At 45.3% G+C, this 23928-nt stretch overlaps 1 protein-coding gene across 3 annotated transcripts; it reads right to left on the minus strand.

Moving 5' to 3' along the window:
- Positions 1-42: 42 nt before the first annotated feature.
- On the minus strand, positions 43-21461 carry WDR91 (WD repeat domain 91). Of its 3 annotated transcripts, none has more exons than XM_090042802.1 (15): positions 21296-21461; positions 17116-17295; positions 16369-16576; positions 13681-13763; positions 13043-13173; positions 11495-11672; positions 11054-11209; positions 7827-8026; positions 7334-7484; positions 5792-5886; positions 4972-5140; positions 3703-3811; positions 2397-2509; positions 1157-1354; positions 43-566 (listed from the first exon to the last, which is right to left on the minus strand). In XM_090042802.1, exons 1-15 carry the CDS (start codon positions 21452-21454, stop codon positions 402-404), a joined length of 2295 nt encoding a protein of 764 aa, XP_089898928.1. In that variant the 5' UTR covers positions 21455-21461; the 3' UTR covers positions 43-401. The 3 variants fall into 3 exon arrangements, with proteins under 3 accessions (XP_089898928.1, XP_089898930.1, XP_089898929.1); XM_090042804.1 differs by having other exon boundaries at positions 17116-17349; positions 21296-21460; XM_090042803.1 differs by lacking the exon at positions 17116-17295.
- Positions 21462-23928: the final 2467 nt, after the last annotated feature.

Below are 23928 nucleotides of genomic sequence, written 5' to 3' on the forward strand. Positions count from 1 at the left end.
AAATTACACACAATACTGCTAGTTTCACAGGCATTTTCACCAAGGAGTCATTTGTGTCAGATGCTCTTCAACTTTCTTCTCCATTTGCATCCAATCTCCATCTGCCCTCTCACCTTTGCACGATCCCAAGGAATCAGAGCCACGTACTACTTGAGCCTCCAAAATCAAGGGAGCTCAGTTACCAGAAAAAAACATACTTCCTAAAACAACTGTAGTACTGCTGCTGTTCCAGTAACCAAACAGCATCTTATTGCACAGTGGCTTGATGCTTATAAAGAAAAGTTTGTCTGAGGTGAAGCCAAAATGAGAAGAGAGACTGTAGTTTGCTTCCCCTCTATGTAGTTTGTTCTTTTGTAGTTAACACTGATTTTGCAATGCATCTCTCTCTTCCCAACCACTGTTCATGATTTCTGAGCGAGTAAGGTTGTTAATTTGATCTTTCCATCCATTGAGGCTGTAAGGCAAGTCCCACAATCCATGGCTGTGCTCCAGTCCACAGTGACCACTGGGGCTCTGTGACCTCCCAGGGAGAGGCAGCTTTCCAGGATCTTCTCATCGCTGTTCAGCTGCAAGAGGTGGAAGACAAACAAGACATTAATAAAGCAGGTTTCTGGAGCAGCAACAGCCTGTCTTCAAGAGAATCTAAAGCCTGGGAATCATAATCAGCACATGCACTTCAAATATACTTCAAAGGTAAATTGGGATTTTGAGCAACACATACATGGCAAGAAAAATGAACCATTTCTCTCCCTTGCTGCACTTTAAAATGGCCATGCTCTAAAAAGGAAAGACTCATGCTTGAATTAGCAAAGGACTATAGAAATCTCAAAGTGAACACCATGGGCCAGCTAAATATAACTTAAAATGCAAGCCTGGCACTAAGCTACCCCTAGCCAGTATAAATCTGTATTCTGTCCAACACACACCATACCCTTCCTAGTAAGGAAAATTGCTTTTAAAAAAAATCAGCTATTTTAACAAAGACTATCTATACACAGAAGGCTTAGGGTCCAATTACTTGTTTGGGGGGTCTTTACTGACTCAAGCCCCAATAGATTCTTATTAAAAAAAAAAAAAGCAGCTAAGGTTGCAGTTTTCTATAAGGAAGCTTGTTTTGACCTGTCCAAATCATGCCAGTCACTTTTCAAACTGTTACCTTATAGATGACGCCCCCAGTGGAAGAACAGGTCAACATGTAGTTTCCCTCAGAGTCAAAGGCAAAAAGTCTCCCTCGTGGGACTTGGACTTGCTTGTATCCACTGTACCCTGACAGCACAAAAGGGCCCGTGGCATCACTGGGAAGAGCATATTCAGATACTTTGGAGCCACTTTTGTGAATATTCCACTGAATAAACTAGAAAAGCAAAACAGAAAGGATAAAAGCTTCTTGTTAAAAAATTCTTTACTGAGGTATAAAGAAGCTCAGCACTATTCATAGATTCGTATAGGCCAAAAGGAAAATATCATCCTCTAATTTGCTGCATCACACAAGCTAAAGAATGTTAGCAAGAAATTTCTGTATCAAGCCTGAACCTTTTGGTCAATCTAGAGAAGACCTTTTAGAAAAATGTCTTAACATTGCTTCATACTGGGGTTCCATGCTGGCATAGTCTGTATATATGATAATCTGTTTTGGGATTTTAAAAAAAAGACTTTTCCAGCATCATAGAGCTGCTTGGTATTAGACAGCATAGGCAAGCATCTTCTACCACAAGCTGTGCACTGGTTGCACATGGGTTTCTAGATTAAGGTGTTGGTTTGATCCATAGAGTTTTAAAAGGCAAGGGGTGAGCACGCTATCAAACCTGTTCTCACTTAGGGAAGTATACTGGTCCAGGAATAGCAGGAGGCCCAGTGGATGATCCCCTCCACTCCAGCTCTGTAGGGAGGACTGGCACGCAGCCAGGAAACAATCACTGATGAGCCATTCGTTGAGCTGAGAACAGGACTGTAAGCGGGCTGCTTTGCCTGCTGGCTTCTGCAGACAGGTATCGCTCATTGAGGAGTTCTTCAGTCACTCCCCCTAACTGCAAGTCTTTAAGTACCAAGCAAGCAAAACAAAACCCTTCTGCTCTGTCCCAGGCACTGCGGGAAAGCCTTTTGCCTGTGGTCCCAGCTTAGCAGCCTGGCCCCTCTGTGCAGAAAGCTGTTCAGCTCACAACCCGCTTCCTTTCTCCTTGCAACTGTTCCCTCACAGGTTGCTTACTTTCAGCTCTCTTCTCTGGGGTTTGAAGCTCCCAGCGGGACACTCCCCTCTTAGCAGAAAGTCTCACAGCTAAATATCCTTAATAGGGTTGGCTACCCCTTTTTAAGGGGACAGACCACCCTGTTACAAGGATGTTACTCATGCTCAAATCCAGGGTCCCAACATCTTCTCACTGTCATAGACAGCCTACCTTTCCATCTTCTCCTATGCTGTAAACTGTGTTTTCATCATAGCTGAACTCGACAGAGTGGACCTCTCCATCATGTGCCTTCCAGCTCATAGCGCACTCATGCTGCTGCATATCTGAAGGAAGAGTGATCATTGAATGTTCATCATGCACAGAGGTGGGGAACATAGAAGTGGTCAGGGTCAATGCCAGCCCTCACCAACCAGTGAAGATTACCCCAGTACTTACCCATTCTCTTCCCATACCAGTTTCTTACCCAACCATCCCACTCCATCTTCCTAAACAGATATTTTCCTTCGTTACCCACAAAGACATAGTATTCAAAGCAATATTCCCTCTAGATTTATAGGGCTGCATATTGAGGGCATCGCAGGAGGGAAGATAGGGCACTGACAGCACTACAGAGCAGCTGCTCTAGAACAATTCTCTTCAAAGCAGCACAACTGCTCCTGGGCAGCGTTTAGGAGAACACAAGTTTTCTTGGCAAATCATCTTCCGTGGGATGACTCAAGGTTCAAGCACGGAATGCAAGAGCCCTAACATGCCTCCCTTCAACTGATGCAAGTTACTATAACGGATGATACAATTTGCAGAGCGGAGGAAAAGTACAGTATGCAGAAAAATACAGAAAGCTAGAAAAATCATGCCCTATGGTGGGAGGAGGGGTAATTGAGGAAGCTGAGAAGATGGCAGCCTATCCCAAGACTGGCTCAGCTGGTAGTCTACACAAATTCATCGTTAGGTCAAACTTAGAGACTATGAAGTACAATTTTTCTTTCCTTTTTATACTCCAAAACTCATTTAAAAGGGAAGATGTGTCACCTGCCTAAAGGTCTCTGGTTCCTAGTGGAGTTCAACAGGGGACCTCGCATCAGATACTGCCAAAGAGAGGGTACAAATTTAGGAAAACCTGGGTCTTGTTCCTTATAAAGTCACTTCAATCGTCCTAGATGCTCACAGAAAGAATACTGTGCAACGCCTGAGGTTACCACTTGGATGTGGTACAGGCTGAATGAGCTGGAAACAGATAACACATCTTTGAACTAGCTGGTCACCAACTGAAGTTTTGCTGCAGAGCTCAGACCCACACCAACGATATTCCAATACTGTACTAGTGGTTACTGCACTGCTAGAAATGCCAGAGCTCTCTCCTGCCATTAGGTGGTAAAAGGAAAAGATAAAGACCTTAAGGCAGTTTGAGGGACACCTAACACCTGCCACTGCAAATTGGTTCTAGTTTATTGTGCCTTCTGGGAGCTACTGCTAAGGGGAAAAAAGCAGTCAGACTGCCGTCTGAGAACCTGCTTACCAAAGAGACGAATTATTCCATCTGCTGCTCCAGTGACCAGCAGGTTGCCATTGTGGTTAAAGGCTGTGCAGTTTATGGCAATGGGCTCTGGATCAAGGGAAAACTGGAGCTGAAAGGCAAAGTCACTATTACTGAACTGATCTCTGTTACTTGTGTTCCTACAAACCTCTCATGGAGCAAATATGCAAAGGACCTAGTACCACAGGGTTTCATTCGTTTAGCCACCTAGCAACTCCCACCATAACTAAGCATCCCCCACACTCTACCCAGACCCCATGATGCCCTTGACTACATGCCAGTCCATCACACTGCATTTCATCAAGACATTTTGGCCAAGTTAGTACCCTTGATGGTAGCCCTGAGGATAAGGACTTCCAAATATCACAGTGAGTTTGCCTCCTTTGAGCATGGTGTAGAATTCTCTCCTCCTCAGGCAACTGAGAGAGATGGGATAGGCAATGTCCACAACTTCCTTTTTTAGTGTGACCCTTCTTACTGGGGCTCTGGAGAAGAAAAAGAACTATGCTCCTAGGCCAGGAAGCATCCCTCACACAAAACTGTATATACAAACCTCTGGATATTACAGCAACACATGCTTTAGAAATCAAATGAACATATTGCCATACACCAATTATCTGGCACAGCACCACAATCAGGCCAAATGTTTCAACCAAAAATCAAAGCTACATTTTGCTGAGGCAGCTCAGCATCAATGCTACCTAGAGAGCCACAGCCCAGTCTTCAGTGCATGCCCCTCTCTCTTCATATTAGTTGTGTGAGATGTTGCAGAAGCAATAGTATCAAGTTTCATTAATTCTATGAATGCTTTTATTTTTACAAAGTTTGTATAGTTTCCTCTTTAAAAAGAAACCTGCTTAAAATGGAAGCAGAATGTAATACAAAATATGCTAAATCTTAAACTAGGTTATATATAATAAAAAAATACATAAAGCTAAAAAATCCATAAGTCTTCTATTTTAAAAAAAACTTGAGTTCCAGGCTCCTCCTCTTATGTAGAGATGGAATTAGGGAGAGGAAAACAAAAGTACATAAGCTTTTAAGCTCAAGCTTTATAAATAAAGGAACAATATGTTATGTCTCATGTTGTTAGCTGCTTAACAACACCATAGGAAAATTATCTCTCCCCAAATGACTCGTTAAACAGGTGCGAGTTTTCTGGAAAAGAAGAGGGGAGCTACAACAAGGTGAGGAAAGAAAGACATCTTTTCTCAGTGGGCAGGTTCAAGGAGGAAAGAAATAAGATAATACCTGCTGCTTCATTGTCTTGGTGTCCCATAGAAGCAGCTTCCCTGGGACTTGGTTCACACCCTTCCCTCCAACAGCAGGGCCTGCAAAGTCCAGCTGTGGGATGAGGCTTGGAGCTGCAGCAGAGCAGACAAAAGATGCACCACTTGGGCTGCACGCAAGCGAGAGAATCCTGAAACACAGCCCCCAAGCACAGTCAGCTTCACCTCCTCTCAGACAAGAAACCTAGAGAGTGGTTCTGCACATCACTTCTCACTCTTTCCTATACCCACAGAGAAGCTGCATGGCAAAACCCCCTCCTTGAACAGTGACAGAAGGCTTTACAGAGATGAGATCTCTCTATGACTTATGATGCCCTGGGCCTGGCAACTCCACTTACGTCTTTGTGCAAAGCACTTTGCTTGCTAGCGAGGACAATCTGTGCTGAGGGGTTTCCTTCTGGTACCCAGAAGGCACAAAGTACATTAAAAATATATGCTCATACAGTAGTGGTGGGGATCATTTGTGTGTTGAGATGTGCAGAAATCATTTTTTATTTCAATACGGTTTCAGTCTTTCCTACAAACATTTAAGGTTTGTAGGCTTACACAAACGTTCTGGAAAAACATCTACAGAGGGCTAGAAGAAACACAATAACACTGAGAAATAATTTGCACTGTCATCAATAACTGCATTACCCAACAGCAGTTTCACAAAAGAGCAGATAGCCAGTCCTTGCTTCAGAGGATGTTGCCTAATATCAGTCAAAGTATGCAGGAAAAACTTTGAAAGCCAACCTGCTCCTCCACAAACCAAGAAGAATGGGAGGGCCTGTAAGGGTTACCTGCGCATCTCTTCATCAATGGTGATTTCACAGAGATTCTTCTTGGCTTCAGTGTCATAGAGACGAACTGTCCCAACCCCACTGCCCAGCAATAGCTTGAAGCCAGCATACAGGACAGGGAAAAGAAAAAAAAAAAACCTGTGTAAAACTGCAAGTGAAAAGTACAACTCTTGCCCACCATCATTAACACCACAGGAAAATGCAATTCCAACTACATATCGCTCCACTCCATATCCTATCCTAGGATGGGACATGTCACCAGGGGACTGGTTATATTCTACTGGTTTTTATTCTCAGCTGGCTACTGAAGTATTGTGTTGATGGGAGTGGAAAGAAGATGACAAGATGTCCTCCAGTTAGGAGTGGAGAGCAGAGGTACAGGAAAGACTGACATGGACCTGCAGCATAAGTGTTCAGCCTGCTGGGGGGACAATTAGGGAAATAGCAATGTCTCCTCTTGTCCAGCAGAGAGAGACAGAAACTTCAGCTAGGCCCAATATATATGCATAGTCAGCACAGTTGGTATGCAGCATCTCCCCTGACTTTTAGTGATAAAGAAACTTAAGCACACTGAATCTTTCTTACTTCTAAGTTCGATCTCCTGCTGCTCAACCCCACGTTACCCCACTGCTTTTAAAATGCAATCCCACCATAACAGTAATAATAATTATCTTGCTGGGATCCTATGACCCCAGCTGACTTCCTGCCCTTTGGGCAGGGGGCTGGACTCGATGATCTCCTGAGGTCCCTTCCAGCTCTAATGTCTATGAAATCTATGAAATAATAAAATGAGAAGGAACAGAAGCAGCTTCTAAACAAGAAAGATCCAAATGACATTAAATCTCTTTAATAATCATTAGAAAAGTGAACCATACAATCAGCAAAACTACTGGTAATGTTACATGGCTGGCATTTAAGAGCTGGCAGCAAGGAATCAACAATTTAACATAAATTTAACATAAAACTCCTGTCATAGGAGATTCTCACATTACTGAATTCTTTCCTCCGCAGGTTGATGCAAGATGCCCTTTGAGCAGGGTATAAACCTGGTGACAGTAAAGTTACTTAAGAGAAGGGACTAAATGGAAATTCAGACTGCTCTTCTGTGAGATAAGCACTAGCATTCTGCAATTCCACAGTACCATTCCTCTGACTGACCTCAAAGTACTTCATAAAAATTAAGTCACCTTTTGCACTCCTGAAAGAAAGTAATTTTATCCTGTAGTCTGTAATTAAGTGGCTAAATCAGCTGCCCACAGCTAAAGCATACACCAAAAAAAGAACCCAGGTATCCTGGTTCCCAGTCCTCTGTTCCAATTAGCAAAGCAAATAATGTTGAATTTATCAGAACACACTTCCATTCTCAACTCTGCTTCTGACCCTAAAGGCTTGTGTTCCTCATCATCCCTTAAACTTTATGACTTATTTCCATTTCATGCTTCCTTAGTCTCATTTTAAATTTAGCATCTGACATCAGATAACAGGTAACAGAACACCCCCAGGACATCAGTAGCAATTCAACAGTGTACACACACCACTCACCAGCCTGTCTCGTTTGGTTGCCCATTCCAAAGAAAGCAGTTGAGATTTGGAAATGGATGAAGCTTTGGTCTGCATTATAGGATTAAAAGACCACACCTTGATGACCCCATCCATGTCCAAGCTAGCTACCCTTCGCCCAGAGCAATCAACCCTATGAAAGAAAGCAAATGGTAAACACTTTGTTCTTCATGTTTATGGTCACTGTTGCTTCCTCCTAAAGACACCTCAAAAATTCTTCCTCTTAAAAGAATGAACTGATATGATGCTCCAAGATGCATGGATATAGACATGCTAGATTAACCATAAGTGTCTCAATGGAGTGTGTATGTACAATACCCTTTACAGATACCACCCTTGGAAATCACAGGTATTCCCTGCAGCAAAGGCACTGATACAGGTTATACTGGTGCCAGCAAACTATAAGCGCTCCTATAGCAGCCTAAGGAGAAAATGCTCTTATTACCTCTTTGCCCTAGGACAAGTGCTCTGTTACCTGCAGTACATGATAGATGAATGATGCTCTCCATACTCATCCTGGCTCAAGACAATGAACGGTTGCTCCTGCCGAATGCCTCCACCCTCTGTGCTTGATGAAGAAACTTTGGTGACAGTTTCCACTTGCTCACCATATGGCTCTGGGGAGGGCTCTGCCTCAGTAGCATTAGTCTCCAACTTCCTTTCCATGCTCTGCCCCTAAAAGCAAGAACAGTGTGCTGCGAAGTCTAACAAAGCAACGGTACTGAATTAAGCTATTTGTGCTCATCCTCATACTGAGAGCCAAGGAGCTGTGCACCTGGCTGTAGTCATGGGCCAGCATCTAGAATCCTTTCAAATGTTAGAAGTTCTTTTGCAAAGAGAACTGTATAACTGCAGTCACAGTCCACACAACTGCTCTTGCAAGAAGAGCCCAGAGCATGGCAGGTATTGGTGGAGCCCTTTCTACAATTACAGCTTCTGGATTATAGTTGTCAAATGCTAACCTTACAAAGAGTGGCTATAAAAGACAATTTAGTCAGCAAGTTTGTGAAGGTTTTAAATGCCATGAACATATATGTATGTCTGAAGAGAATTTCAGCGTACATCTGTGCCTTTCAAATTCATTATATTTATGTTTGCATTTGTTATATGAAAACCCCAATCAAGATCAGAACCCTACTGTGGAACTACAACAATGCAAAAACAAACACTGAGGGCTCAGGTGCAACCCACGATTGCAATGCTATAGAAGTTGATTAAGGAGTGCAGGTCTACATTAGTGCAGCTTGCTCAAAACTAGTGTAGAATTGCCCAGGAAAAGTCAGATTAAAAATTATACCCTTGCAAGGTGTCACACATTCCCAGAGATCCAGGACTAGCAGTTTAGGACAGTCAAATGGGCTATTACAGGCTCCTCTGCCACCTAGTGGCAAGGCATGGTGAACAATCCTACTGCAAGCATCTATCCCTGGACACCGCCAGATTAGCTGCAGCCTGGGTCTAGAGCTATCCAATAGGAGACACTCAGCACAAGGGTACATTGGAAAAGCAGCTACTTCTCCAGAATTGAGTTTCTTGAATCAGGACTACAACCATTATACATCCATTCATTCAGGGCCTCCATGCCAGAACTTGCTTCTCAAGGCACAACTATTTGTCCTAAGAAATGAGAAATGATCACTGTTTTCCTTTCAAGGGGCAATGGTTGCGAGGACTTAGGTGATTACAACACTTAGTCAGGGAGTGGGAGGCCTCGATTCTGGGGCCTTCTCAGCCAGAGTTAATCCCCAGATTACAGGACTGTGCCCTAACCATCAGCCTACTGGTTAGTCAGAGGAAAGATCACTTTGCACCTCTCCTATTGTAGCTGTCGGGAAAGAATGCAAGAGTCACGGCGCTGGAGGGAAAGTGATGTAGACACCAAGCTACAGGCTAGGCTGTACGGGGAGCACTCTGCACTCCTTAGAGAGTAGGTGCAGGGACCTAGACCCAGGGTCTCTTTTGCTTGCTCTCCTTTTTATGTAGAGGTTATATTATGGTTTGTATGGGATAGTTTGGATAGGGCTGGTCCTGCCTCAGGCAGGGGGCTGGACTAGATGACTTCTGCAGGTCCCTTCCAGCCCAACTTCTCTATGATTCTATCTGCCTACTTCTAATCCCAGTGTCATTTGTGTCAGCATACAAAGCACACGGAGAATTATACCAGTGTAAATCTATTGCATGTCCTGGCCTTTAATATTAAGGAGATCACAATTTAAGTGACCAATATGTTGACCATTCTATTCCCCATCCCATTTCACAGGAAAAAAACTAAAGCATAGCTGAAGTGATCCACTTAAATTCATACATAAAGTCTGTTCAGTTCCTGGCTCTCCCAAAGAAATCAATACCAACACTCTACCTACAATTCAGCTTTTCCTCAACAGACAGGAGCTGTACACAAAGCAGAGGAGAGCACTAGTGATGGAAAAACCTGGAGACAACACCTTGCTACACCACTACCTGAAGATACAAGAGTGCATGAGACATTTCAAACAACCTGTCTTACACAACAGGTCAGATCTTGCAGAATCAAATCTTCTGCAGTCACAAGGGTGGAGAGGCTTGTGGAATGGAACTACCACCACCTTGGTTTCACAATGTTAATTAGCTTGGCTAATTAATTAACTTGAATTAGCCCTTTGCCCAGGCATGTCAGAAACAAGGCACACCTAACCATACCCACTTCATGATAACTTAGCAGCAACCTAAACAGGACTGGGAAAAACTGGAATATCACTTGTTGAACACCTGCCACAAACATATACTGCAAGAAAAACAGGGTTCTCATTGAGGTCTGAAATATTTATTAATGCACACACATCTATGGGGAGGTGCCCTCTCACACACAAGTGCTGCCTGGAAGAACTGATAAGCAACAGTCCTTACCATTTTTTCAGAAGGGGCCTCCAGCCACAGTATTTGGTTAAGCAAGCAAGATAAGCGAGGCTAAGATGTCACTGCATCCATTTTGCAGGGGTATTTGCTCTGGCAACACAAAGCTGTTGGAAGCCAAATTACTTAAACTGTGATGTCACACACCTGCAGGTTTTGTAGTCCTTAAAACAATTTTTTTTTTCTTTACAAGACTATCAAGGGCAGACTCCCAGTGAATTGGCCTGTCTGTACAGTGCAAGAGTCTCTAAAAAGGACACTGCCAACCTTGATACCTGAGGCTTCAAAGCTTCTGCATTTAAGTTTCTTTCTAAGAAAAACTTGTTTGCATTTCCTAATGCAGAAACTACTCAGAGATCCATGCTGTTACGGTAAGAGAAGGGGTTCCCCTTTACAGGAATTTGTGCTGCTGGGTTCTCTGAAACAACACTGCTTTAAAGGTAGGAAAGTTAATTTTGCTGACAACTGGTTACTGCTTATACTGAACTGAGCAGATGCTATCACTGATGAGAGAGAACTGTAGATACACATGAAGAGAGTAGAACTGGAACCACACAGGGCAGATGCTGGGAAGTAAGAAGCAACTATTCCTCTACCATGTAGAAACCCAAGTCCTACATTTATTTTTCTAGGCTTCTGTAGAAACACTTTGGAAGTGGAAAAACTGTTAACTGATCAACTACAAAAAATACCCTTTGGTCCAGCTAATTAGCATTAGAATGGTAGTGCAGAACCTTGTAAGAGCATTTGCCTCTGTCTAACTGAAGTCTGCTACACAGTCCCAAGTCCTGCTATGACATTCCCAAATACCTGGGAAGATCCTTTGGATAAAAGCTCCTTTCTTTCCTTCCCATGATCCTGCAGACGCCTCTGACGCTGCTGCAGAGTGTTAGCCTCACTGGCTGTCAACCCAAAGTTACTCTTGCCTTCCTTGCAGCTGGTTGCCCCCTCTTTTCCCTTGGTGCTCTGGAAGAGAAAGGGAAGACCTGTAAGACTTATTCCTGTGCCGTGTCTTAGAACAAACCATAAAACTGGAAGCAAAATACTACAGGATCAAACATTTAGCAAGACGGCAGCAAGCCTCAACTGTTCTGAGCCCAATGCAGCACTAGAATGACTGTCAATTCTGGGATCCAGGCAGAAGTATGGGTTGTCTTTTCCAAGTTTGAGTACAAGCTTAAGAAGTAAAGTAGCCGGGAGTGAGCACTCTGGCTCAAACATCACCTTGCAACAAACACATTTGAGAATCACCTGGTGATTTGATGTCTCTTTCTTTCCTAACAATAGGTTGCCAGTCTGCGTTGGGGAAGCTCCAGTTGTCTGGGCTGGCTTGGAAGGTCCCTTCTTCCCCTGAGACAGCAGGGAAGATAAGAAGCCTCCTCGGGACTGAAGAGAGTGTGCAATGTTCTTCTGGCTGCATGTCATATCACTGGTCAAAAAGAAAAAATCAGAACATGACAAGCATGCAACTCAAGCACAACATCTGGCAATACACAATCATCAGAGAACTGACTGTACATTGGGTCATTTCCATAACACAAAGATTTTTGCAGGCTGCTGAACCAGCATAAATAAAGATCCATGAAAAATAAATAAATAAATAAAAACACCCTGCACACATCAATGGTCCTTCATAGGGAGTTCAGAATTAACCCAACAAGCTAAAACTCACTCTTTAAAAACTGCTTTTTACTGAATTTTTTTTTTTTTTTTTTTTTTTACACAGGGCTGGAGAAAACCTATAAGATTCCACTCAATTAGGTAAGGGAGGTGAGAAATTATCTTGGAGGCATAATCATGGTCATCCCATCTATTAACTTGATGTGGGTAAACAAATAAAAAGTGAGAAGCCAGGGGGTAGAAAATACCATTCCTTCACATGCACTCAAAAAGATAAGGCTTTCATGTATACTACTGACAGCAGCACTAGAAATGTGATTAGCACAACAGTACCTAAACTCAAAATGGAACAGGAGAAGTTAAAGTTCCAATAATATTAGTAAGAGAGTGTGTGACCAATTATTTTGCTAGCAGAATCTTTTAGAATGTAAACATGCAAAGCAAATTTAAGATTAAAGTCTCAGCCTTACTTGTGGCTTTTGAGAGGAAAAAAGATGACAAGCCAGCCAGTTAAAAGATCTACATTACCACATGTATGACAAAATCTACTAGTGGAAAATGCTAAACTGGGGTTTTGTTTTTTCAAACAGCATTTCTGGAGCCACCTCTGGTAGGTATGGAAGAGAAACATCAATTGGCAGTATACAAGCCTGCAAAAAGGTGAAGTCAAAAGCATGTTTTGCTTACCTAATCACCCCTCTGAATCACTTCAGAACGGTATTTATAAGTGCCAAAGTCATCCTTATCCAATTTGCATCAGCTAGTGTGATAGGCAGGTATATGGCAAGACTCCGGTTATCAAAGACTACAGTAACTGTACTGAGCACTGTGGTATCATTGATGCAAGATACCAATTTTGACCACTGCTATACCAGAATAACTTTTATAATTGAGGGATGGATAGGAAGAGAACATCACGGCTCTGGCAGGAATACAGAGGATAGCATCCCAATCCCATTACAAGAAAGCCAGAGGAGATGCTCTGGCATACACAACCTATTTTTACCAACAGAAATTCTAGCCTGGTGAGTTTCTAAAGAAAAACTCATCACCCTACATACTAGGTGTAGAAGGGAAGAAACAGACTCTTCAATTATATGACTGCACCAAAGAGTGAACAAGAGTACAAAAGGGCCGACAAATAAAGGTAGGCTGTCTCACCCCTATCTAGATACTCACAGCTCTGAGTCCCCCAGCCGGTCCATGCTGGCCACATAAGCAGGCAGTTTGTGGTGGGCAATTGACGCCTCTGCCTCCTGCTGCTGCTCCTCTTTCTTCATTCGATAGGATTCTGCCTGCAAGGCAAAGAGCTACAAGGGGACAGAGCTGAGTTAGGAAAGCTTTTGCTGAGATTCCCCTCTGTGCTACTTGGCATTGGATGTCATTATTTGTCAGCCTGGCAGCACTCGTTCAACAACCATAATAGGATGAGTTAAAAGAGTTGTTCTGACTGGCTAAGTATTGCATTATTCAAAGTGGCAGAAAACCATCACTTTTTTGTATGTGTAATTGCAGCCCACTAAAATACTTCACTTTTCCTCACAAGCGCTTAGGCTAGTGTCATTTTTCCAATCACTATTTAAGCAATTGTACAGATTAGGCCTCATCTTTTGGAAACCAAAGACCTTGCAACAAAATGCAAAGTTAAGCAGAAGAGATGGTAGAATAAGAGCCCATTATCTTACCCCAACGTAATCAGGCATGCAAGCACAGGTTTGGCCTTCTGCTAAAAACTGACATTTCCTAGGGGAAAGATCTCTGAACCCCTGAAAAAAAACAGCTCCATTCAGTGAAGCAAGACCTATATGAACTCTAACCTTTTGACGTAAAGTTTCATTTTCTTCCTGGATGAGAGCAATCCTTTGACATTCAGTATCAAAGTTCAAGATCACTGGCACAGGTGAAGGAGGTTAAAGAAACAAAACTAAAAACAATCATATGTGAGCACGATGTTTAGTTAAGGTGTTTTCAACAAAGCCAAGAGTAAGAACTCACATTAGCTGTACCTTATTTGCAAATACCTGTAGAAAAATATGCTAGGTAGCTGATGCAGCGAGCGCAGGGAGGGGGGCAAGTCGTGGATTTCTAGTGGGCTTGTGCTGTATTTAACTACACCTACTTTATACTTCTGCAACACTCTCCTCCATTACAGATCCTAAGTAGTGGTGCACCGATACATTGGTCTGATATCAGATAGGCACCAATATAAAGAAAACTGACTGTATCGGAAATCAACCTGAAGTGGCTGATAATTTGGCCAGTTAATGCCCATGCATGCTCACAGCCATAGCACCACACATAGGCGGTGAGGAGCACGGCTCAGCAGCACGGACAGCTGCATGCAGCTAGTAAGTCCGTCGTTGCGGAAGGGGAGGCAGAAGGGAAGGTGTGTGGGGGGCAGGCACTGCCCAGCCCGGGAGGGGAGGGACAGGCACGGGATGGAGCCGCGGCTCGTCTGGGGGGGTGCGGCTCCCACCGCTGCCCACCACTTGTCCAGTGCTCATCCAACAGCTCCCACTGCTGTTCCTGCCACTCATCTGGGAGGGCACGGGGGACGGGAGAGGGTACCCCTGGATCTGCATGAGGCAGCCTGGGTTGGGGGCTGGGCTGCACTCAGGGCAGGCAGCGGTGACGCTAGGAAGGAGCTACAGGGGGATACAGTGAAATCTGGGGAAGCTGCAGTCCCCCCCCCCCAAACGTAGCCCCTCTCCCAGTACCACCACTGCCCGCCTGAAGAGCAGTGCAGCTCCTGGCCCCAGCCCGCAGCTGCACCCTGCCCTGCCCCACCCTATGTAGATCTGGGGGCACGCGTCCCTCCCTCGCTGTGCCCTCCTGGACTAGCAGTGGGAGTAGCAGCAGGAGCTACCAGATGAGCAGACGAGTGGCTCCTGGTTGAGCGGCGTGCAGCAGTGGGAGCTGCCCCTTCCCCCCACTCTGCCTCTGCGCCCCCCAGACAAGCCGCGGCTCCGTCCTAAGCCCACCCCACCCGCCTGGGCAGCACCTGTCCCAGCCCCACAGGGTGGCATTGATCTTCCCACCCATGCCTCTTCTCTCCCCACTTCCCTTTCACCACTATAGACCCACCAACTGAACACAGCTGTATCAGAAATCAGATCAGTATCAGCCAATACGCCACCTTAAAAATCAGCTGTCTGTATTAGCCCCCAAAATCTCTATTGGTACAACCCAAATCCTAAGGTATTTTTATAAATATTAAAGTCTTGTAAAACCTATTTGAAGTGGTATTATTATTGCCATTTTATAGATGGGAAATGTAAAGCTAGAAAGGTAAAATGCTAGTCACTACCTCAAGCAGGAGGGGAACCCAGGCCTCCTGACTTCCAAGTTGTACTGACACCATGATGTAAATCTTCCCATCACTAAATGAAGGTGTTGTTACCAGCTTTGTCCAGGCAAAGTCTCACAGGTATGTCTAGCATAGTTATAACCTGAGGCCAAGGCTTTGCTCACCTGTTCATTCATTTAGGGTCTTGGTCACTAGTAAATAGGCTTCCAAGACTTAAGTAGTGTCCACAGTTGAAGTAAAACCAACACCTTGTTCCTAGACACAGAGAACCAGTATTTTCTAAGCTGTAGAAGCTGTTGTAGTGAGCAGTTTCTAGATTGAGACACTCTCATGGAACATTTTAAAGAAGCCAGTTTCAAATACCAAAGATGGGCTTGATTTAAGAGTGAACACTAGTTTGGAAAAGTCTTAAAAAATGGCCTCAGAGTTGGTTTCCAACAGAATCCCCAAATCCTTCAGATCTGGTTACTAACAGAATCCCTCAGTCCTTCAGCTACTTCTCTAGCCCCACATAACATCAGAGAGAATTTTTCTGGAAGATGACACTTTGATAAAACCACCAGCATAACATCCTAGAGGCTTCCTCTACAGTGGAAAAGGAGCAAACGAATCTCCTAATGCAAACCACAGTCACTGTCACAACTGCAAACTTTACCTACCTTACCAATGGTCCCTGCCTTTGATAGACTACAAAATGAAAGCAAGGTCTCAAAAGCAAAATCTGCATCTTACAGGAGGTGCACTCAAGATGTAACCTGGTGAGCCCCCTGATTCTGCCAAACCCTCCTGAACCCCAGCACCCCCCTGTGGATGCCACCTGCCCCCGATAGCTCCTACAATTGCACCTGTGCCCCCATTCTCCTGCAGGGCAGAAGTTCTGTGGTCCCAATGCCAATCGTTAACATTTTGACTAAACTCGGCTTCTGACTAGTGAGATTCAATTGTGCTACTGCTGAGCTTAGCCAGGAATTATAACATTGTTAAATTAAATAATCAAATATGATTTTAGGCAAGCACTTATCAGTCTAACACCTTGTTCTCCTCTGCTCTGAGGAATCTTCTTAAAACAGCACTCAAGTTTTCTATTCCACTCGAGTCTTGCCATTATTGATGTACCAAAAAGAACATTAACATCACCCCAACTTGAGCAGACACATGAAACCTGGCAACAAGTATACTTCTGAAGCAAAAAGGATATGCATACATTGAAACAAGACGCTAAGAAAGTTGTGCAAAGACACAATAAATGTGTCTGCCCACTGTCGCGAGAAATATGTGGCAAAGGTGGGATTTGAATCCGGGGCTTGTAGGAAGGGCAGAACAAACCAGTCCTTCCATTCAGCCTGGTTCTGGAGTTCTGCAGCCAGCTTGACAAAGAACTCCTGAGTCTTGTCATTCCGGTTCATCTGAAACACATGAAACAGAGTGAAACTTGAGCACTCTCCCTTTCTACTGCAACAACTCCAAAAATATGGTCTTTGCTAGGTTCAAAATAGGGAATAAAACAGTAACTCTTCTCGCAGCATCAAAAAAAGCAATAGAAAAGAGAGCTAACACCAACTAAATGGAAAACCACTGCATCCAACACCACCCCTCCAAGTATACCAACAGAGTGCAAGACTGCACTGATTTGGAGATCCCGTATAGCCAACAGGGCCTTGCTGATGCAGCTGAGTTTGCACCAATTCAGTTAAACTGATGTACTTTAACAAGCGCAATTTTTACATTCAGCGAAGGACTAAGCAGTTAAGCCCTTAAGGGAAGGAAAGAGCATACCCCATGTTAGTCAGCAGCAACCCCACAACTAACAGAATATGAAAATAATTCTATGTGTATTCAAACCCACCGTGTTATTATGTTCACTGTGGTATTTATTCCTTTTGTTTTACTTGAATAGCAACATTCTAAAGCAAAACCCGCCAAGACAAAATGGACCAATCCACACCTGAACAGTGTAGACAAGATAGTAGCGGAATAAACTGGTTTTCAACTTGTTCACTGTAGGCCGGTACATATCCTCCAAGCGACTAAAAAGGCGCCGGTCAAGATAGTTCCAGTAATCCCGAAGGGCAGTGAGATCATAATTCTGAACAAACTGCTGCAATTGATCCACTATTTTATCCACCTATTGAAGGCAAGGGGGGAAGTACTTTAGTTTCTTAGTCCTGTGACAGCTCTTCTGAAACAAAAGAATATTCACAACTTTATCTGGGAAGCCTTAACCACATAAAAGCAGCCACAATCAAGGATTTTTTTTGGATTAGTACTTAAAAAAAAGAAAACAGTATGAATTGTTTTCATTCTACACTACCACCCCTATTTCCTTTCAATTGCAGAAGTACAACTTAAAAAGAATACTACCAACCTAGATTTGGTTCAAATTATATTTTATAAAAGACTACCTTCTACAAATGTTATAGCCATCAGAAATGTTCCCAATTTGTTTTCTACTGGGAAATATCAATGACCTAAAATACGAAACATTCTCATTAAGCATTTGAAAACCAAGCACCAAAAACTTTACACAAAGATTAAACTAACTTCATTTATCAAACGTGAGAGAATGAACACCAGTCACAATGCATTTTTAATCATCTACTCTTAGTAAGCTACCATCAGCAAAATAGGCATAAAAAGTGAATTGTTTCCAAGCCTAGAGGCTTATACCAGGTCTCCCTTTAAGCTGCTTCTGAAATATGAAGGGTGTGGAACAAAGATGTGAGAGAAGGTCTTTAATTTAGTAATTTCTGAGAGCCTCTTTTTGTTGAGTCTTAGAATGGCTGTTATGCTTTTTAAATGGATACAATGTAAACAGATTAAAAATTAGCTTGCTGTTCATCACCACCTGTTTCCACATTTTTTGGTAATTCAAAAGCAACACCTAAATTACGTTCAGTTCCTTACTGGTCCTCCTGCATTAGTACAACAAATGCAGAGTCCCAGAGTGAGTCACGTATTGCAGAAGATTTAAACCAATTGTTCACCTGTGCTTGTTTTCAATCAAGTTACTGATTGTAGTGTTGGTTGCAGAAAAGTCTGCTCTGTAAAACATCTAAACCTGAGGCCTAGAACATGGTTACAGTATAACTTAGGACTCTGGCAAAAAGAGAAACTCACTGCTCTGCACAGAAACTATGCAAGTTCATTTCTGTGGATCTTAATGTGTTCAGTAATGTGTTTTCAGGGTTCATGAATTCTGTATAAGGTATATACATACACAGCATAATTGATCTGATGCCTAAAACTGTCCATAGACAGTAAGATTTTTGGTTAAAAGAACAGGAACAGGAGTGAATTAAGTTAAAGATGCTAATTCTGCTCCACACCTGTCTTCCCATTTCTTGTTGGATTTGTACTGTTTTCATTTACATCTGGCTACAAAGCTGCAAGCTACCTGTAAGTCAGGTGGCAAAAGGTGTCAGAGGGGCTACAGATACTCCGTACATATACAAATGTGAAGCATTTACTAGGAACTATAAAATCTCTTCCAGTTGCAACAAAAGGATGATCATAATCATAACAACTGTACATTTCTATAGCACCTGGAACAGTGCTCTGAATGCTTGAAGCTACAGGGAGAAAAGAATAGGGACAGATCAGTATGATTAGGCCCTGCTTAAATATATACCCTTTCCCTTAGCATTCACTCTCTGCCACTATGGGAAACAGGCCTATTTGTTACATATGAGGCACCATGGATCCAGGCCCACACGGAAGCTGCTAACCCCCTCTGTTGTTAGAAGGGGCAATTAAGCATACAGCTGGATACCTGGGGCCGCTAAAGTGAAAACAGGGATGGGAGAACCGGTCAAAGGTTAATAACAAGTGCTCCAGAGAGGGGCACAGAGCATACCACACCAACCAGAATGGGAAACAGGCCCATTTAATGCACGTGGGCAGGGACCCACAAAGAAAACTGTTAATTTCTCCTGGTATTGGAGTGGGGTCACTAAGTGTGCACCAACAGATTCCAGGGGGCAACAAAAGCAAAAACAGGGAGGGAAGTGGAGGGTCAAAAATTAATAAGTGCTCCAAGTGGGGACAAAGCAGAGCACACAGGCCAGAAAGGCCTGTTCCCCATTCTGGTACACGAAAGAAACATAGGCACATGCCCACATAGGAACATTAGCCCCCCTGTTCTTGGAAAGGGCTATCAGAAGTGTGCCAACTGCTTCCCTGGGACAATTAAAACAGTAACAGGGACAGGAGTGAGGGTCAGATGTTGATAACACGTGCTCCAAGGGGGGACACTGAACAGACCATACAGGCCGAAATGGGAAATGAGCTACTAGACCAGATGGACCTGTGATCTGACCCAGCATGGTAGGATACAAGAACCTTAACCTTGTATAGTATGTAGTATGAGGGCATCTGTAGCTCATTAAGAAATCCTATTGTTCCCCCAAGCAAAGAGATCCAACCAGTTTCCATATATTTGCTCTTTCCAGCCTACAGCACTCTAACTCAGGGATTTTCAACCTTTTTGGGTCAGTACAGGCATACCTCGCTTTATTGCGCTTCGCAGATATTGCGCTTTTACAAATTGAAGGTTTGTGGCAACCCTGCGTTGAGCAAGTCTATCAGCGCCATTTTTCCATCGGCGTCATTCGGCTCAGATGATGGTTAGCATTTTTTAGCAATAAAGTATTTTTTCATTAAGGTATGTACATTGTTTTTTAGACATAATGCTATTGCACACTTAATAGACTACAGTATAGTGTAAACATAGTTGTTATATGCACTGGGAAACCAAAAAATGCGTGTGACTCACTTTATTGAGATATTCGCTTTATTGCGGTGGTCTGGAACCGAACCCGCAATATCTCCGAGGTATGCCTGTATACCCCCGGCGGCAGGTCGATGAGCGGTATGGGGGCAATCAGAAAGCATGCCAGCAGCATGGCAACAGCAAAAGTGCTAGCGGTGGAAGTGTTAGCAGGAGCACGGAAATGGTGGTGGTGGCAGCACCCACTGTCAAGTACCCCCTGAGGCCTTCCTAAGTACCCCCAGAGATACACTTACCCCCCCGGTTGAAAACCCCTGCTCCAACTCATTAGGTACAGGAACGAATGTGTAACCAGTGAAATGTTTCCCTTTCTCCCTGCCCGCTCTGAAAGAAAGACCACCTTGCTACCATCCTCCTCCTTCCTCCATCTCTTCCAGCTCACAATCTTGATCTTTCACACCCTAAAGGCTCAGCACCTACATATACAAGCGACTGCATCTCCTCCACTTGCCACTGGCCTGGCCAGCCTCACAGCTTTACTACCTCTGGAGTTTAGCTTGTAAAGCCTCAAGGAAGCAAAGTGCTCTGCAAGGACAGACACATAGCAACACCGGTAGGAAAAGTCAGGCTCACATGCTTTCAAGCAAGGCCCACTGCAGCCACGTGCTGGTTGAGGAAGCATTTCCCTCAAGCCAGAAGCAGGCTAAAAAGCCTGCCCTCTTCTACTAAGGGCCAGAGAAAAGCTGAAGACTCCAGGAAGCCCATTAGGGACCTGATTAGCAGGGATGGCATAAAGCCACAGAGAAGTAGGGCTGGAAGGGACCTCCAGAGGTCATCTAATATAGTGCTTCTCAATCTTTTTTGGACCAGGACCCATTTGTAAATACCGATGGCCAGTCCCAACCCAGTGCCCCTCACTCCTGACCTGCTGCCTCCTGCCCCCCCGGGGTGTATGGGGCAGGGGATGGGTGTGTAGGGCAGGAGGGGGGAAGGGAAGCAGCCCCTCACAGGCTGCAACTCTGCCATCCTGCACAGGGAAAAGCCCCCGTTCCCCACGTTTTTTTTTCCCCTGGAAAGGAGAATCCATTATTTTTAAAGTCTGTTCGTGACCTTTTCATAGATCCTCGTGACCCGCGAGTTGACAAACGCTGACCTGGTCCAACCCCTGCTGCCTGGGGCAGGATCATCCCTCTCCAAACCACCATCTAAGCTCAACCTCCCTCCCGCCCCAGGTAAAGCAAGGGACACCGCCCCGGCAGCCACCCTCCTGCTGCTGTCAGCGGCTCCCGGCCGCGGGGAGAGATGCTGCACGGAGCAGCCAGGCATCATCAGCCCGGCCGGTCCTGGGCTGCATCCCAGGGCGGGCGCTGGGGTCCCCTCCCGGCCGGCGGCGGCTCACCCGGAAGCCCTTCTCCCGATCCGCCTTGATCTCCGCGTCCAGCTGCTTGAGGGCGCCGGTGAAGCCGCGGAACAGCAGGTACTCGCGCACCAGCTCGTCCGTGAACTCGGCCGCGGCCGCCATGGGGCCCGAGCAGCAGCGATCCGCCCCGCCCCGCATCCGCCTGACCGCCGGCGCCCCGCCCCGCCCCCCGGCGCAACGCGGAGGTCTCGCCCTGGAAGGCGTCGGGCAAGGGGTGGGGGGAGGGGGGAGTGCAGGGCGACGGCTTTTCGGCGCAGGGGGAAGGGCGGTAGGCAGCTGGTAGGAGGGGGCATCTCCTTCTCCTCGCCCTGGGTGAGGGGGTCATCCATGCCGGGCGGGGCGTGGGAAGGGGCAGTGGCTTGCCCTGGCGTGCTGGGCTCTTCAGTGCTCCCCGGAGGGGATTTGCTGTGGATTCTCTGTTAAACAAAATGTCCTCGCTGATGATAGAATCGTAAATTGAGGGTAGGAAGGGCCCGCAGGAGGTCAGGAGTCCGACGCTCTGCTCAAAGCAGGACCAGCCCCAACTACATCATCCCAGCCAGGTCTTGAAAACCTCCAAGGATGGGGCTTCCACCAGCTCTCTGGGTAGCCTGTTCCAGTGCTTCACCACCCTCCTAGCAACAGATATTTCCTAATATCTAACCTAAAGCTCCCTTGCTGCAACTTGAGACCGTGGATCCTTGTTTTGTCATCTGTCACCACTGAGAACAGTTTAGCTCCATTCTCTTCCGAACCTTGCTTCATGTAGTTGAAGGCTGCTATTCATGAACACCATGTGCCCCTGGAGGCTGGGGGGGCACGGCGAGCTCCTGCGGGCAGCAACAAGCAGGGAGCTCCAGCAGGCGGCTGGTGGCCATGGCACTGTAAGCAGAGTGGTGGGGGGCAGGGGGATGAGTGGCGACCGCCTGCAGGCACCACCAGCAGTGTCAGCGGCACCTTTTTGCAGGGGGTGCACCACCACGCTCAGGGTGCGCATGCACCCGCTTGCACCCCCTACACATCACCAGTGCTGCTATTCAATCACCCCCTCAGTCTTCTCTTCTGCAGACTAAATAAGGCCAGTTCCCTCAGCCTGTCCTGGGAATCAGGAACGCAAACACCCGTCCCATCAAACTACCCCCTTCTTAATACATCCAGGCAGGGAGAGGCTGGGCAATGGTGGGGCTGGTGGTGGGGGAGTCTGTATGCAGCTACCTGCACCAATCTCCGCTCCCCCTGGTCCGGTCCCACCTACTCAGGCCCCATGGCGGCAGCAGCCGAGCACGTGGACGAGCTGGTGCACGAGTACCTGCTGTTCCGTGGCTTCACCAAGCGCCTCAAAGCAGCTGGGCATGGAGATCAAGGCGGATCAGGAGAAGGGCTTTTAGGTGAGCTGCCACCAGCTGGAAGGGGACTCCAGCACCCACTGTGAGACTCAGCCCAGGGTGGGGAGCTCGGTGCCCAAATGTGGCAAGGGATGATGCCTGGTTGCTCAGTGCAGCATCTCTCCCTGCACCCAGGATCCTGAGGGAAGAACAAGCCTGTGCCCATGCACTGGCTGCAAATTCTTCATCCTCTTGTTGCTACCACCATTCAAAAAAATGGGTCCACATGCCTGACTGATCTGTTTACCTCACCCCTTTGGCCCTCTCTGGTAGTACCCTTAGTTCAGGGGAGTATTAATTTTTAGCAATATGTTCTTCTCCACATGTGTGTGTTTTGACACCTGCTTTTCTGTGTTTGAGCAATAAAGAAAACCAGATCTGGAACCATATTCTTTCAGGCCAAATATACAACTGATGTGTACCAGAACAAAGAGCAATGGTTTCAAGTTGCAGCAAGGGCAGTCTAGATATTAGGAAAAACTCTCACCAAGAGGGTGGTAAAGCACTGGGACCCAGAAAGGTGTATGTAAGTTTTTAAGGCCAAAGACAAAGCATTAGCTGGGATGATCTATTTGGGGACGGCCCTGCTTTGAGCAGGGGGTTGGACTAGATGACCTCCTGAGGTCCTTCCCAACCCTTATTTTCTATGATTCTTTAAGGAAAGCATCTCATTTGACTTGAGCTGAATTTCTGAGATTTTTTTTCCCTGTAAATTGATTAATCCTGGGTCATTAAAAGGCCTCACCCTGCTTGAAATACTTAAGTGTCCAAGAAGCTGAATCAGTGATTCGCAACCAGGGTGCCTTGATATCCTTTCAAGGCTGCTGCACAATGTTAGCACTGTTAGGCATGGAAACATGATTCACAAGAGAAACCCAGAGGTTGCAAACAAGGAATCCAAAAACATCCTGACTTGTTGTGGTCTTTGTGAGTTCTTTGCAGCAGCAGGATTGCTCTATTATTTCTCTGTAGTCAGAAAATGAGTGAAAAACTAAGATCTGACATTGTATGAGGGGTGCCAGTATCTATGAAAGGGTGCCTTGAGACTCTCAAGGGGTGCCTTGATACTAAGAAGGTTGAGAGCTGCTGAGCTAAGTCAGTTGTAGGTGCTTAGGTCCCCTGAGTTTGTCATAAGTAGTCAACAGTAAGTAGTCCCCCAAGGCTCTGACCTTGGACCCATACTGTTCAACATCTTCATTAATGATGAGGCCATTGGAGTCAGAAGCGGACTGGCCAAGTTCGCCGATG

Source organism: Crocodylus siamensis, chromosome 4 (genome assembly GCF_052110815.1).
Source record: "Crocodylus siamensis isolate JL-2025a chromosome 4, ASM5211081v1, whole genome shotgun sequence".
Lineage (NCBI taxonomy): Eukaryota > Metazoa > Chordata > Crocodylia > Crocodylidae > Crocodylus > Crocodylus siamensis.

Bases quoted from the DNA above. Each gene is read 5' to 3' on its own strand.
- WDR91 (XM_090042802.1), bottom strand. From the start codon at position 21,454: ATGCGGGGCGGGGCGGATCGCTGCTGCTCGGGCCCCATGGCGGCCGCG. The intron at 5,887-7,333 runs GTGAGTGGTGTG...GCTGGCTTCAAG, and splicing joins CAACCAAACGAGACAGGCTG to CTATTGCTGGGCAGTGGGGT. The intron at 5,141-5,791 runs GTAACCCTTACA...GCTGTGTTTCAG, and splicing joins ATTGATGAAGAGATGCGCAG to GATTCTCTCGCTTGCGTGCA.